The sequence below is a fragment of the Poeciliopsis prolifica genome, unplaced genomic scaffold (genome assembly GCF_027474105.1).
Source record: "Poeciliopsis prolifica strain line A6 unplaced genomic scaffold, Auburn_PproV2 SCAFFOLD013, whole genome shotgun sequence".
Lineage (NCBI taxonomy): Eukaryota > Metazoa > Chordata > Actinopteri > Cyprinodontiformes > Poeciliidae > Poeciliopsis > Poeciliopsis prolifica.
This window is the reverse complement of record NW_026562388.1, coordinates 12,824,337-12,838,476: the sequence shown is the minus strand read 5'-3', so window position 1 is coordinate 12,838,476 and position 14,140 is coordinate 12,824,337. Positions and strand designations below refer to the sequence as shown.

General features: G+C 37.0%; 1 protein-coding gene across 2 annotated transcripts in view; it reads left to right on the top strand.

Moving 5' to 3' along the window:
- Positions 1-14,140, top strand: part of nrxn3a (neurexin 3a) — a 114,321-nt gene that overhangs the window by 71,602 nt on the left and 28,579 nt on the right. For both annotated transcript variants that reach the window (XM_055038140.1, XM_055038139.1), the window contains 8 exons: positions 2,664-2,867; positions 4,348-4,374; positions 6,325-6,444; positions 6,668-6,788; positions 7,297-7,557; positions 7,734-7,924; positions 8,370-8,543; positions 11,132-11,251. In XM_055038140.1, coding sequence (XP_054894115.1) covers positions 2,664-2,867; positions 4,348-4,374; positions 6,325-6,444; positions 6,668-6,788; positions 7,297-7,557; positions 7,734-7,924; positions 8,370-8,543; positions 11,132-11,251 — 1,218 coding nt within the window. The remainder of the gene's footprint in view (positions 1-2,663; positions 2,868-4,347; positions 4,375-6,324; positions 6,445-6,667; positions 6,789-7,296; positions 7,558-7,733; positions 7,925-8,369; positions 8,544-11,131; positions 11,252-14,140) is intronic.

The window sequence follows — 14,140 nt, the reverse complement described above, 5'->3', positions numbered from 1 at the left end:
TTTTCTAAAAGACTTTAAAAATTCATTTTACTATCAGGAGATATTATTTGCCTTCCGTATTTTGATGAGTAAAACCAGCTACTGTATGTTTTTAATCATTAGTATGTTAATCTTAATAAACTTTGGCTTTCTTTTTTTTTTCTCTTAAAGGAAATTAGCTGCACTTTTGTACTGTCATTATTAATAATTTATGAGACTCCAGGTTTATCTAAAGGGAGCATATAATGAGGATTTTGTTTTTGCTGGTATCACAGATGAGATTTGGCAGTTAGCTGGTACCCGGATGTATTTTCCTGCTTCTTCAGAATTAGATCTGTCATGTAGAGCTGATTAACTCCTCTGGTAAAGTGTTAAAGTTGAGCTGAGGGTGAGCAGCAGCAGCCAGGTGAACTGTGGAGATGGAGGAACCCATTTGCATTATTTTCTAGAGCTGTGCATTTAAAGTGAGCAGAAAGGTGTAGGGTTACTTTTCAGCCACTGTGGCCATAAGGTGATGCTTGCTTTTACAAAAAGAAAACTTCAGTTATGATAAACTGTCGGTTTCATTTCTGCACTTCAGTATGTTATGCTTGTTGGCCAAGAGTTATTATCTAAATCCATTTCAGAAAGTTTGATATACTTTAATGTCATTCTTTAAAATACATCAGTTTTGACAACCATTATTTCATTCTGACTAAAACCCGCACCTCAGTTCATAAGAAAACTTTAGAAATATGATCAATAAAATAAGGATTTTACATGATAAATTTTAGCCTGCTGAAGCGCGTGTCAACCTATCCTATACAGTACATTTATTTAATACTTGATGGTCTATCATCTTCTGATTGACAATACTTAACCCTAACACTTTTTCTACCAAACCATTTCTTTCCATTTAACTTTCCATTGATAGATTTGGATTTGGGCTTTGGGAGCTTCCTTAGTGGTGACCTTTTGTTTCTTATTCTGCCTCTAAAGTGTAACATTCAAGTGAGCAGACTTCCCATGATTTTGGTCAAGCCATATTTCTATACCTGAAAGTATTTTTTTACTGATCTTATTTAATAATCCTGAAATTGTGAGAAATTGAATTTTGAGTGAGTGAGAAATACAGACAGAATTTATTCAATAGTTCTCACTGATAAAATAATCAGAATAAATGTAATTAACATAATTAAATTTATTGTTAAATCTGTATAATATGCAAGCATTTTCAAATTGAATTATTATTATTATTATTATTATTATTATTATTATTATTATTGTTGTTATTATTATTGTTGTTGTTGTTAATAATAATAAATTATTATTATTTGATACACCTGTAATAAGACAGTGCATGGAGACATTTTAAGTATATTAATTGTGTCTCCCAAGCAGCTGCATACAAGTAAACAGGAAATGTCGGACTTAATCTGACATTGCAGCTGGAACGAGGGTTTAAATAGTAATGTGACATTCACCTTCTCAGTCTCAGCTGCCTTCCTCTACCCAATCTGCAGAAAAACATGTTGACATAGAACATGTCAAGTCTTTAATTCAAACCTGATAGGAGTCAAATTTTTGTGCAAAACACTTTATAAAGCTTAAATGATTATTTCAAGCTAGATTTTTAACATTTAAATTTGCGATATGTTTTGGCAAGTAGGGAGATGGACTTTGTCTCCCCCAAGTGGCCTTTTGACACCCCTACACCCTACTGAACATGCAGTAAAGGGAAACAAAAGGACATTTAGAGGACACCTAATTCTTCAGCTCATTGTAAGATCATTTATCATATTAAAATTTTGTGACATGAACAATAATCACATCTGATTCATTTCAACAGAAGGCCCAAAGAGGAAACTAGCCATGCTGTTCAGCTGGGGACAAACAGCACCTGGAAAAACAACTAGGGGCTTTCAAGGCACATTTGTTAAATCCAGAAAACAATAATTAAATTTCAATAAAGTGTTAATTTAGATAAATTAACTGCATATCAGCCTATCTTTTGTGCAAATACTACACATCAGACATCACCAAAGAGGATGATTATAAATGCTTTGTTGTGGGGTTTTTTTATGTTAGAAGGTTTCGAATTCTCCTAAATTCAAGATTTGAAAATGTTATAAATTTCTCGCCTTTTCTCGTGTTTGTGGGCATTTCATTTGGATTTTATATGACAGGCGTTTCAGCATTAAAACTATGCTGGAACTCTTATTTATAGTGATCTATGTACAAGGTCAAAGGTTTTTGAATTTTTAAATGAGCATCACAATATTTGTAGAAAGGGTTTTTTGATCAACAGACATGCTGAAAAAAAATCAAAACACAATCTCAGGACTCCACTTTATGAAACATAAGATTCTTTCGCCTAGACCCAGGGTTCTGACAAACAGAGACTGGAAGAAAAGCTGTCCTTTTCTCATGATTGGGTCACTAACTCCAGTTCTTGAATGCCACTGGCTTCCAATTTGTGGATGCATTATTGCTCCCTGAAACCTGAATTGTAAGTCTGAAGTACCTCATTGGGATGTCAGCTAGTTCTTCACATGCCTTGTAATTAACAGTTTACTTGAGTCAAGTTTGTTAGGGCGGGAATGCATTGAAAAGTTGCAGAGCAGTGATCCTCAAGAACTGGATATGCTAATCCCTGTTGTAAGGGAAAGGTCAAATTCATCATTCATCTGATCTCTCTCCCACAGAGGCCTCCATTCTCTCCTATGATGGAAGCATGTACATGAAGGTGGTGATGCCAACTGTCATGCACACCGAGGCTGAAGATGTCTCCCTGCGGTTCCGTTCGCAGCGGGCCTACGGCCTCCTCATGGCCACCACCTCCCAGGACTCGGCCGACACACTGCGGCTCGAGTTGGATGGGAGCCGCGTCAAACTCACAGTCAACCTAGGTATCGTATAACCAAAACACCTACAGCACCAGCAGCTCTTTCTTCATTCATTTGCCCCACATCTCCATCTTCGCCATAAAAGAGCTTTACCTTCCAGGGGTAACGTCTCCGATTCATTGTTTTTTATCTCTTCTATCATCCCTTTAATTCTTCCAGTGACCTTAAATTTTAAAAAAGACATAGTTTACATTTTCTCTCTTGTTTGCATGAGTATTAAAAACAGGTTCTGCACACAGGTGTTATTCTACGGCTAAAACAATTTAGATAATCTCTGACACAAGAAATAGAATTTCTTTACAGAATCACTGAGACAGTTGCAGCACAAATACCCAGAATATTATTGCTTCTGACTCTATCAGTGAGAACAATTGAAAAAACTCTTTCTGCATTTCTCACTAACTTCAGTTCATGTCTTTTGTTTGCTAACAGCAGTATCTTTAATGAACTGTGTGCTTTCTCAGTGTCTTGTTCTTTCCATTCTCCTGTCAGCTTCATTCTTCCATCATGCTGTGTCAAAAGATGGTATTCACCCCTTCAAAGGCCTTAAGCCTGCGGCCCGTCAGGCGAACAGCCCGAGAACAGAGCCCAGCAAAACCTGCAGCTGGCTGCGACCCCATGAACCTCCAAACACTGAGGTTCTTATTTTAATTTGTGCAGTAAATGCTACATACATATATTACATACATTTAGGAATGATAGTGTTAACAGGTGTTAGATGATCTATAAATCCCACTGAGATAATTTTCTCGCTGATTACGTGTATCTCTATCAATTATTAAGACCCTTAGATTTCTGTCTCTGCTCATAATAGAGTTTGATTATGTAGTTTCTTTCTAAAAGTGTAGGCCTTCCCAGTTTGAGCTTCTGGCATAGCTTAGAACCAAACATAGTAGCCGAGTAGCGCTCCAGACTTCACAACTGGGGATCCGGTGCCTCTGTATGGTGCTGGTGCTGATTGGATCGAGGCTGTTTGCTCCCACTTTTCTGTTGCGGTTGACGACACATGACCCACCAGCCACGTGGTGACCAACCCACGATGCCCTCACAGCTGCTGGCAGCAGCTGGACAGGCTTTGTGTTGCACCATTTAACTCTATTCTCTCCATAAAAAGCTAATCAACCTGCTTTTCTCTTGCTTTACAAAGATTTGTTACTTGGAAACAAAAGAATGCAGCAAACATTTAATCTTTGCCATTGGGTTGGAAAAGCCTCGTAGCTGGTACCATAAGTGGCCATTTTAAAGTAAAAAAAACCCAAAAATGTTAAGCTTAAACTATATGAAAAAACTAACTCTTTACCTTCTTCTGTCTGTTTGTTTCTGATCAATTGGTATGAAATTAAATATTAGAATCTAAGGAAATAAAATGGCTACCCTCCTGCATGTGTGCGTCCCCGGAAGGGTGGACTTCTTGTTTTTGGATGTCTGCAGCTATAACCTTGAAGGATGCAATTTCATCTGTCATTTATTCTTCCCCATCTAGACTGTATCAGGATAAACTGTAACTCCAGTAAGTTAACACTCAAGTTTCATTTTGTTGTACTTGTCTTTTTTTCTTATATCTGCTCTGCACTGCTTTCCACATTATTTTAACCTTTATCATGTGGATATTGAGTTTGTCAGTTTTGAGTTAAAAAAAAAAAAAGATCAGAAAATGTTTCTTTCAGTGGATGGCAATTTTCCGCTTTAGCTTTTTCAACTAACTTTAGGGACATCAAAGATTCCCAAAGCAACTTCCCTTTCTCCACTTCCTCTATGACTGACATTGTTTTCCAAAGCCAATCATGGAGCTATTCTCTCCAGTAAGTCATGAAACTTCCAGGAGACCTTGTGCTTCTAGAACATATTTGAAACATTCCCCAAAGAAGGCATTCAGGGGTCCCCGAAATATTACAAATATCTCTGGTCAATATGGAGAGGCAGCAACTCTTGAATAACCAAGCTCCTCATCATGTGTCTTAGGATGATTTATCTCATCCTGCTGAGGAAACTTTTTTCTGCTGCTTGTATTCACATCATAGTCATTTGATTATTTCCTACTGTCTGTGAACATAGATGAGTGATGAAACACATCAACTAGTAAATCAAAAGCAGCTGTCTTTTTACCCCAACATTTCCAAATAGTAATACCAATGCATGAAAATGTTACTGAAAACTTTGAGATACATGGAGTTCTCCACTAAGGATGATTACCCATCTTCCAAAAGAAGGTGGACCATGCCTTCAATCTTGAGGGTGTTAGCAGTCATTCATGTCAACAGCATCACAGATGTTTCTGTTTTGTGACTCAAATCAGCTTCAAATCAATGCTGTTATCAGAGGTAATAGCGTCCAAAGACTTTTCACAAGCTGCACACCTTCTGCCCCCTGGCTACATCAGAAAAAGTAATGAACTAAATTAGCAACATAGGGCTAATCTTGGATTGAACAGGGATTGAATGAGCCTTAGAAAGAGGTCAGACACCCTATATGTAAAAAAACCCTCAGGAAAGGGAAGGAGCAGCAATTGTTGATAAAGGGTAACACATGATGACGATTCAGGCTTATGACCAGCAAAGAAATAACATCTTTTACATTGATTGTACAGAGACTGAATAGACTTTGGAAAATGATATGAAATGTTATATTTCCAAAGTACTCTCCACGAAACTCCACACAACACCTGGCTGCTTCATCTGAGTCCAAAGTTCGACCATCAGTTGAACTCTCCTGTAGTGTGTACAGGTATAGGCTGAAATATGGGATCTTATATCTAAAATACACCTTTCTGTCCCCTTTATGCCAGTCTACCAATCTAAAACCATTAATCCTGAAATATAGAAGTTATATTGGCTTTTTAAAAGAGTCAATCCAGCAGCATTAAGAGCCTTAAGAAGCTTTACAGGAGCTCTATAGTTAAACTGAGCTGTATTTCCAATTTTGTTCATACCAGAATTATTTTCACTTTGATTAGTATTGTGAGTTAGAGCAAACCTTAAGGAATCTGTGGTATTTTTTTTTGATTAACCTGCCAAGATATATACAGCACAACTAGTTAAAACAATTGAAGGTCAGATAATTGTGTGGATATTCTTTCAGCATTTTTTATCATATATCATTCCAAATTCGTTAAGCATTTATCCAAAAGTTATATTTTCTAAGCAGTGTTTCAGTTAGTTTCAAAATGCAGTTGGAAGACAAGTTCTGTGGGCCTGTAATAAGTAGAAGCATTTTTCCTCTCTGCTGCATAAATCTAAATATAATACGAACGCACTGTCAACTATTTTGTCTTTTTTTTCATTGTGTAACTCACTGATTGAACCAAACCTTTGTTTCCCAAATGAATTAGATCCATTCTTGGATATATTTTCAAGTCTCTTCATAGCCTGACAACTTTGTGGCCAGACTGACTGGTGGGAAGACAAAGGTTTGGTTTGAGGCTCACTTTGTCCTTAACTTTGTGACTGACCATTGTTCTCAGGCAAGGGACCGGAGACCCTGTATGCCGGGCAAAAGCTCAATGATAATGAATGGCATACAGTGCGCGTGGTGCGTCGGGGCAAAACCTACAAGCTAACGGTTGACGATGATGTAGCAGAAGGTACTTAATCCTGCTTCAACTGGAAATGTTCTCAGTGTTGCTTTTTTCAGTGTATTATCACCATGCTGGGGTGTGTTAGCTATGAAGCATTCCTCTAATACTGTTAATGTAATTTTTTTCCTTAAATCAGCCCTTTTGTGTTAGTGTCAGACAGAGTTCTCTTTTCTTTTCGTTTTGTTTGTCTTTCTTTTCAACCCATCCCCTGCACCCTCCCCGTCTGCAGGACAAATGGTGGGCGATCACACTCGGCTGGAGTTCCACAACATCGAAACGGGAATCATGACAGAACGGCGGTTCGTTTCCATCATCCCATCCAGCTTCATCGGTCACCTCCAGAGCCTGAGGTACATTTTACAGTCATTTCTACTTTAAATGGACAGAGGAAGGCAATGTAAATTTACATTTCAGACCAAATCTTGTATTCCATATACTTCAGACCTTATAGTGACGTCTCACTTAGGATAGCTGCCAGCCAAGGTTTAAATTGGGCTGCTGCTCTCTGGAGCTGGGTCTCGGAATAAAAAAATGACACATTTGAAGAAACTTTTTATGTATCTTGCATGAGGAAACAAGATAATCAAATACAGTTTAGAGCCCTTAAAGGCAGTGAATTAGCCCTTCACTAAAGCTAGAAATAGGATGCTAACTTCCACATCCTGTCAGTTGGTCTCAGCATGGAGACAGGGAGACAAAGACTTGTAGCCATTCACACCCATGATAGAGGAAAGAGCTACTTCAGGACATTAAAAGGACATTTATGCATATGAAAATGCCCTTTTATATTCTGAATGACATTTTAATGTGTATGCTTACTGTAGAAATATTAGCTGCATGTTCTCTTCCTTTCCACAGGTTTAACGGCATGCTCTATATTGACTTGTGCAAGAATGGCGACATTGATTACTGTGAGCTCAATGCTCGCTTCGGGGTTCGCTCCATTATTGCTGACCCGGTTACTTTCAAGACAAAAAGCAGCTACCTGAGTCTGGCTACTCTGCAGGCCTACACATCCATGCACCTCTTCTTCCAGTTCAAGACCACTTCCCCTGATGGCTTCATCCTCTTCAACTCTGGGGATGGAAATGACTTTATTGCTGTAGAATTGGTCAAAGGGTAAGTTTGACATCAACAGGATAGTCTATTATTTTTGGCAAAGATTTTCTGGAAGAGCTTTAAAACAAATGTGTGTGTCTTGTTTCAGTTGCTGGAGCCAAAAAATATAACTTTGACAGCAAAGTTACAAGAATTTGATCAAATCTCTTTGAAACTAAAGACATTTCTCATTGCAGATACATCCACTACGTTTTTGATCTTGGAAATGGACCCAACCTTATCAAAGGCAAAAGTGAAAGGTCGCTAAATGACAATCAGTGGCACAATGTGGCTATCACCAGAGACAATAGCAATACCCACACACTAAAAGTAGATGCCATAGCCACAAGTCAGACTATCAATGGGGCAAAGAACCTTGACCTGAAAGGTAAGCTGAGAATGTGACTAATTTTGGGTCCATTTTTCATTTAAATTAATAGCATTTCACCTTTTTAAGAAAAAAACGTACTACATTTTATTATCAGAATTGTGAACAACTTGCTCAAAAAGATTAACAGGATGTTGAGGCATGAAGCTAAACCCTCATGTTTTTTATTTTGTAAAAATTCTGAATCAGTTTACTGACAATGTTCAGATACTTTTTTTGTTTGATTTAAATTAACTAATTGGATGTTGACAACTGTTTTGGTTCATTCATGTGTTCTTTGCCTTGTTTGTAAGAGCATCTTTACATTGAATTGAAATTGTGTTGTGACAGTAATGCAAACTGTTGCATTGCAATAATTTGGGCGCTGAAATTTTTTTTTCTGTAATCTGAGGATGTTAGCATATACCACACAAAAATATTTTTTTCTGCACGGTTTCTTCTTCAGGTGATCTGTTCATCGCAGGACTGGGTCCAGGCATGTATGGAAACCTCCCCAAATTGGTGGCTTCCAGAGAAGGCTTTCAGGGTTGCTTGGCTTCCATGGACCTCAACGGTCGCCTGCCAGACCTCCTAAACGATGCCTTGTTCCGCAGCGGCCAGATCGAGCGTGGATGTGAAGGTACACCGTCGCTAAGATCTCTGCCTGATTTAGACTCCTACAACACAAAGTCCAACTCCAACTTCAGCTCCAGCAGCCCTTTCTTCCTACTCAATGCAAACAGTAGCTCCTCCGCTCTGCATCCATACGGGAGCAACTCCATCCTACTAACTGTGTTTGTTGCCTCATTTACCCATTGCTAACTTCATACCAGACATCCAGTGCTTCCTCATGCGCACCACCACATTATCAGCCACATTGGCTGTTTATCTATTGTACCGTCAGCCACCATCAGAGCAGTTTTGCCAGTTCAGAAACATAAACTACTCACTGGTGCTGTTTTTTTTGTTTGTTTGTTTTGTTTTTTTACCCAACATTCTTTTGTAAGATTTGTTTTCTCTACATTGATGTAAATGTTAAATCGTAATATATGAAACAAACATGTAGATTTCTATCCTGCACGGTCAATTAGATTTATGGCTATGTTAAATGGTTCGAACACTGAAAGAGATGGATACTTGTATGTTTACCAACACAATATGATAGATTAGGAGATATTTTCCAAATCTAGTTTAGCCTCCTGCAAAATCTGACTGAAAACTGATTCTAATTCAAAAGGCTCAATAAAATATTTGCCTAATAGTTTTCTTAATCCTCTCCAGGCAGATGTTGCAAATTTGCAACAGCTCAATGCTACTTAGCTAGTCTTTGCAAGTAACTTGAGCCTGAGAGGGTTAATCACTTTTATTCCTAGTAACCCAGTTGATCAACTGGCTTACTGGGTTTTCATTTGAATTGTACAGCATATAAATTACAATACATAAAAAAGTACTCAAGCTTTTGATGCTCTTCAACCCACAGTTAAAATTTTAATCCCAGTTTTAGAGCACAGCTCTTTTTCCTATTATAAACCAGGTTAACTGTTTTCATTGGATGAAAAGTAAATTTGACTGTAATATGCTGCCTATTACAGAATATCTTGCCAATGTGCAGATGACATCAGCTATGCCTGACCTCTTGGTCTCCAAATAGCACCTCAACGTTGTTCTTTTTGGGCAAAATCTGCTGGGGATTAAGTAAAGGGATTACGTAGAGGATTAATATGAAATACTTCAATCCTGAATTTCTGAATTCAGCTGTGCAGTTTTAGGTTGGCCCATGAACCATGTGTCAGGAGTGAGGCCAATGCCTATTGATTTAAAAGCAAGACTTGCCAAAGGTTTGAATGTTTTTGTGCTGCTTCCTGCCTTATCCATGCCTTCAATGTAATACCGCTCCACATGGAAACATTTTGCACTGGCTAACAAACGTCACTGTGGATGAAAATGTTTCCATTTTTTTGGTGCTTTTCTTTTTTACTTGGTTGTTTTTGTCATCCTTTGAGGGTAATGGGCCATCCTACACAATCTCTTCTTGTTTGCATGGAAGTCTGTGTTTTTCTTACACCTGCCATCAGTTGGACATAATGTACTCTGAAGGTACATTTTTAACATAAACTCAGAGCTCAATGAATGTGTTTGTTGCTGTAAAAGATCAATTTGTGTGATGTTATGCACTGTATTGTATTAATTGTGGGAAGTGATTGTTCGGTTTATTTTTCCAAATAAAATCTCATCAATCACAGCTTGGTGTCCATCTCATTTTAATAAATCATTTTGTGTGTGCTTTGGTTTTCTTTATGTCAGCGCCATTCTAACTGTTTAACTTTGTTTCATTTATTTATTTTTTATTTCAAGCTTCCATCACATGAAGATGATTTGATGTTCTTTGGCAAAAAAAAATTAAGTCATAGTTCAAGTCCACAGCACTACTCTATTACCGTCTCTAGATGGCGCTGCTATGCCTCTGGAAACCATAGAACATCTTACATGAAACCTTGATTCACATCAGCCATCAAAAATAAAGGGAATGTGAACAACAAATTCCCTTTATTTTAGGTATCATTTTTTCATTCAATTTTAGATTTAAAGGTCTGGTCAGAAATCCTTCTGTAATAGACAAAACATTTACTCAAACTGGAAGATTCTTCTGGAAAGAATTTTGGACAAACATCTAGAAAGGTTTTTGGAAATTTTCTGAAAACCAAGAAACCTCTTGAAACTTGGGGGAAAAAATTACAATGTATTCTTAAATTGTTAAAAAGACAATGTGTGTGTGTTTTTTTTTAAATAAAAAATATAAAAGTGAATGATGAATTTAACAGTTTGAATAAGCACATTACACAGCAGTACCAGCACTTGATGAACTATGAAAGCAGTGTTGTTTGCAAGAGACCAGGAAGTTTACATATTCAAACTGTTTATTCAAATTAAACAGTTTGAATATCCACATTACACAGCAGTACCAGCACTTGATGAACTATGAAAGCAGTGTTGTTTGCAAGAGACCAGACAGTCATATAAAAGAAAAGGATTCCTTGGCAGAGGGAAGTCAATAAATGTCACCTTATTGACTTCATTACTTGGCCCTTTCTTGTTTCACACAAACAATATAACCTTTTCCAAAGGGGGGAGGAGAATATCTAAATATGTGCTATTTCTAGTCATTTCATGGTCTTTGTTAAATGCAGGGCCTGTCTGTGTTTGGTGGGTATTGTTGGACTCCCACAGGTCCCAGCACAACTTGTCAGGAGGACTCCTGTGCCAACATGGGGATCTGCATCCAACAGTGGGAGAACTACACCTGTGACTGCTCCATGACCTCCTACACTGGGACGCAGTGCAGTGACCGTAAGTTCATTTAAGCACCAGGAAAAAAAGTTCAAAAGTCATATACAAGCTCTCTTTAATACATACACACTCACCCCCCCCCCCCCCCCCCAGCACACACACACACACACATATCAAATAAACTTGATTGATGTATGAACTGAACTTGCATTTGACCTGCACTCTCAATCTGCAGCTAACCCCTCACATCACACAACATAAAACTATCTCAGACATAATAAAAACATATTACGTATAGAGGATATGAAGGTACACTGAATCTGAATACCCCTCGGTGGTTCCTTGCTGACGCCATGAGTAAACGTTTCACTGTTCAACAGGTCCTACATTTGCACATACTGTCCTTCATGGTGTCTTCAGCATAAGATGTTGGACAAATGCCTGTGCTGAAGATGTTCAACGTAGGAGCGTCTTCGTATAGTGAAGAACATCTTCATGTTATGAAGATTTTCTTGAACATTTTGTGTTCAATGTGGAATGTTATATTATGTTCAACATGAGGTGGGAAAGATAGGATGTTCTTCGGCTTATGTTGAAGATGTTCATCATAACATCTTATAAGTTCAATACTTAATGTTGAACAGAAGATGTTCTTCATCTTGTGTTAAGGATGTTTGGCATAAGAATATCTTCACGAGATGAACATCATCTTGTGAAGATTTTCTTCATCTTATGTTCGAGATCTTATGTTGAGCAGAAGATGTTTTTCATCTTTTGTTGAATATCTAATAAAATTATGAGACACAACATAAGAACTGATGTTAAAATGTTCACAAAATCAAGCTACATTTTGTTTTGTTGTGTTAGGAGTGGTATTTTTATAATTCAATTCCTAAAAAAAATATAGTTCCAAATTTTTGACCTTTTGTTCCCTTTCAGTATAATTAATTCAGAAGTAATAACTTCACATTTATATAACTACAATAATAAAATGTATGTAAAAGAAAACTGCTACAACACATAGTGATGTTGTATAACAAAAATACATGATTAAAAAATTTATTAAATTGAGTTGAATTGATAAATAACCGATTGTTTCATCATGCAACATAGATTTTGTATTTAAAATTCAATTAATTTGTTTTATTTTGGAGCTTTTGTTCGGGTGGGTAATTTTTGACCCATCGGACAAGGGGAGTAAACAGAATGCTCGGATCACATGAGGGTTATGAAAGGTATGTGCTGTCGCACATGCTTCAATGGGAGTTTCGTCAGAGGTTGTATTCTTAAAAGCAGTGTTCAGAGTCTTGGCAAACACCAAGTTACAGCTGAGAGACTCTGACACCACTCAACATCTGTTCAAAAAAGGAAAAGCTGCATGTGCCATTTTTATTTTGATAAGAATCCAACTGTTTGGATATTATGTAGTGTACATTTAGTCCTTGTCTTCCATTTTTCTTGCCAAGTCATAGATGATGTTGTCTTGATTAAGCTGACTTTATTCTTTGCTCTTTTGTGTCTTGTTTTTTGTTGAGTTTTTTGTTCTGCTGGTCAAATTCATCTATGTGTTTCAGAAGCTTTTGTAGATGTTTTCTTTGCATATGGTTCTTTTCTCTCCTTGATCTTGTTATGCCACCGTAATGCCCACCATTTTCAAACTCATTTTCAAAACAGAAAGTTTTGGTGATGTTTTTTTGCTCAGTTACACGAAAATGCTTGTGCTTTTCTTGTTTTGAGATTTGGGATTAGTTTGGACAGAACATTTCATTTTGTTGTCTCGCCTGCTAAAGAACATCGGACTTACACCCTCTTAACTCTGATAAAAGACTCTCTCTGTGTGGTAAAGACTTTGAATGTCTTTACATCAAGACTTTAAGGGGATCTTCTCCTTCTAAAGATAATGTAAGACAATTGCTAAACCTTTGTACTGTGAAAAATAGTCTAGTTATTGGATCCTTTTAACAAACTACATATCTAGCTTAATATCCATAGAGTGACAATGTCATTTTTAGCATGCTAACCAGTGGTTTGATTTTACCGTTTCTTCTCTAGTATTTACACAAACACCATATTACTTTTTTCCTAGCTGGTTTCAATGTTCTGCTAAAATTATTTTTAAAAGTGACTTCCAATTTTGTTTAATCAATATCAGATTTATTTTTAAACAAAAATCACAAAAAATAAAAACAAGTCAGGGCTGTTTTTTCTTGTATGATTTGTCTTTGAAGTGATCTAGAGAATAAACCCAGAATGAACATACAGGGTGTATGCTACACCTGGACTCCTCTAATCAAAATAGTACAAAACACTTTTTGAAGCTCTTTTTTCATGAATTTCCACTTGAGTCTGAATTTCAGCTCTTGGATGTTCGCACAACTTATGTCTCGCTGCTCTTTTATCCATCCTTTGGTGATTTTTGAAATGTGTTTTCTGTCAGAGGAACTATGAGTAGAGGCTGACTCAGAGATCGCACAATTGTGTTTCCTATCAGAACTCTTTCTGTCAAAGATTGAAAGTACTCTATGCCAAAAAAAGAGAAATATAGAGAAAGCCCATTTTTTTTACAATCAAGTTTATTCCACACATTGCTTTGCCTTTTTTTGTTTTTTTGTTTTGTTATGGATGATTTGATAAAACATTATAAAGTTAATCTATTAATCCGTATTGAGATTACAAGCCATATGATAATGAGATGTTCAAAAAAGGTGAATATCTTACTTCCTTTTCTGATTTGTACTCATGGTCATGAATTATAGATGAAAATGATCAAATTCTGTGTGAAAACAGCTGAAAAGAGATGACAGAAAAGGGAGGACTACCAATATAAATCAAAACAGTTTTTTTTTTTTTGTTCATAGTTTCTGTGGTTTCTCTAATTTCCCTTTTGTTCTTTTGCATGTGTGTCAGAAAGAAATATGGATCCACAGTAATGCATTTGGACACATCTCA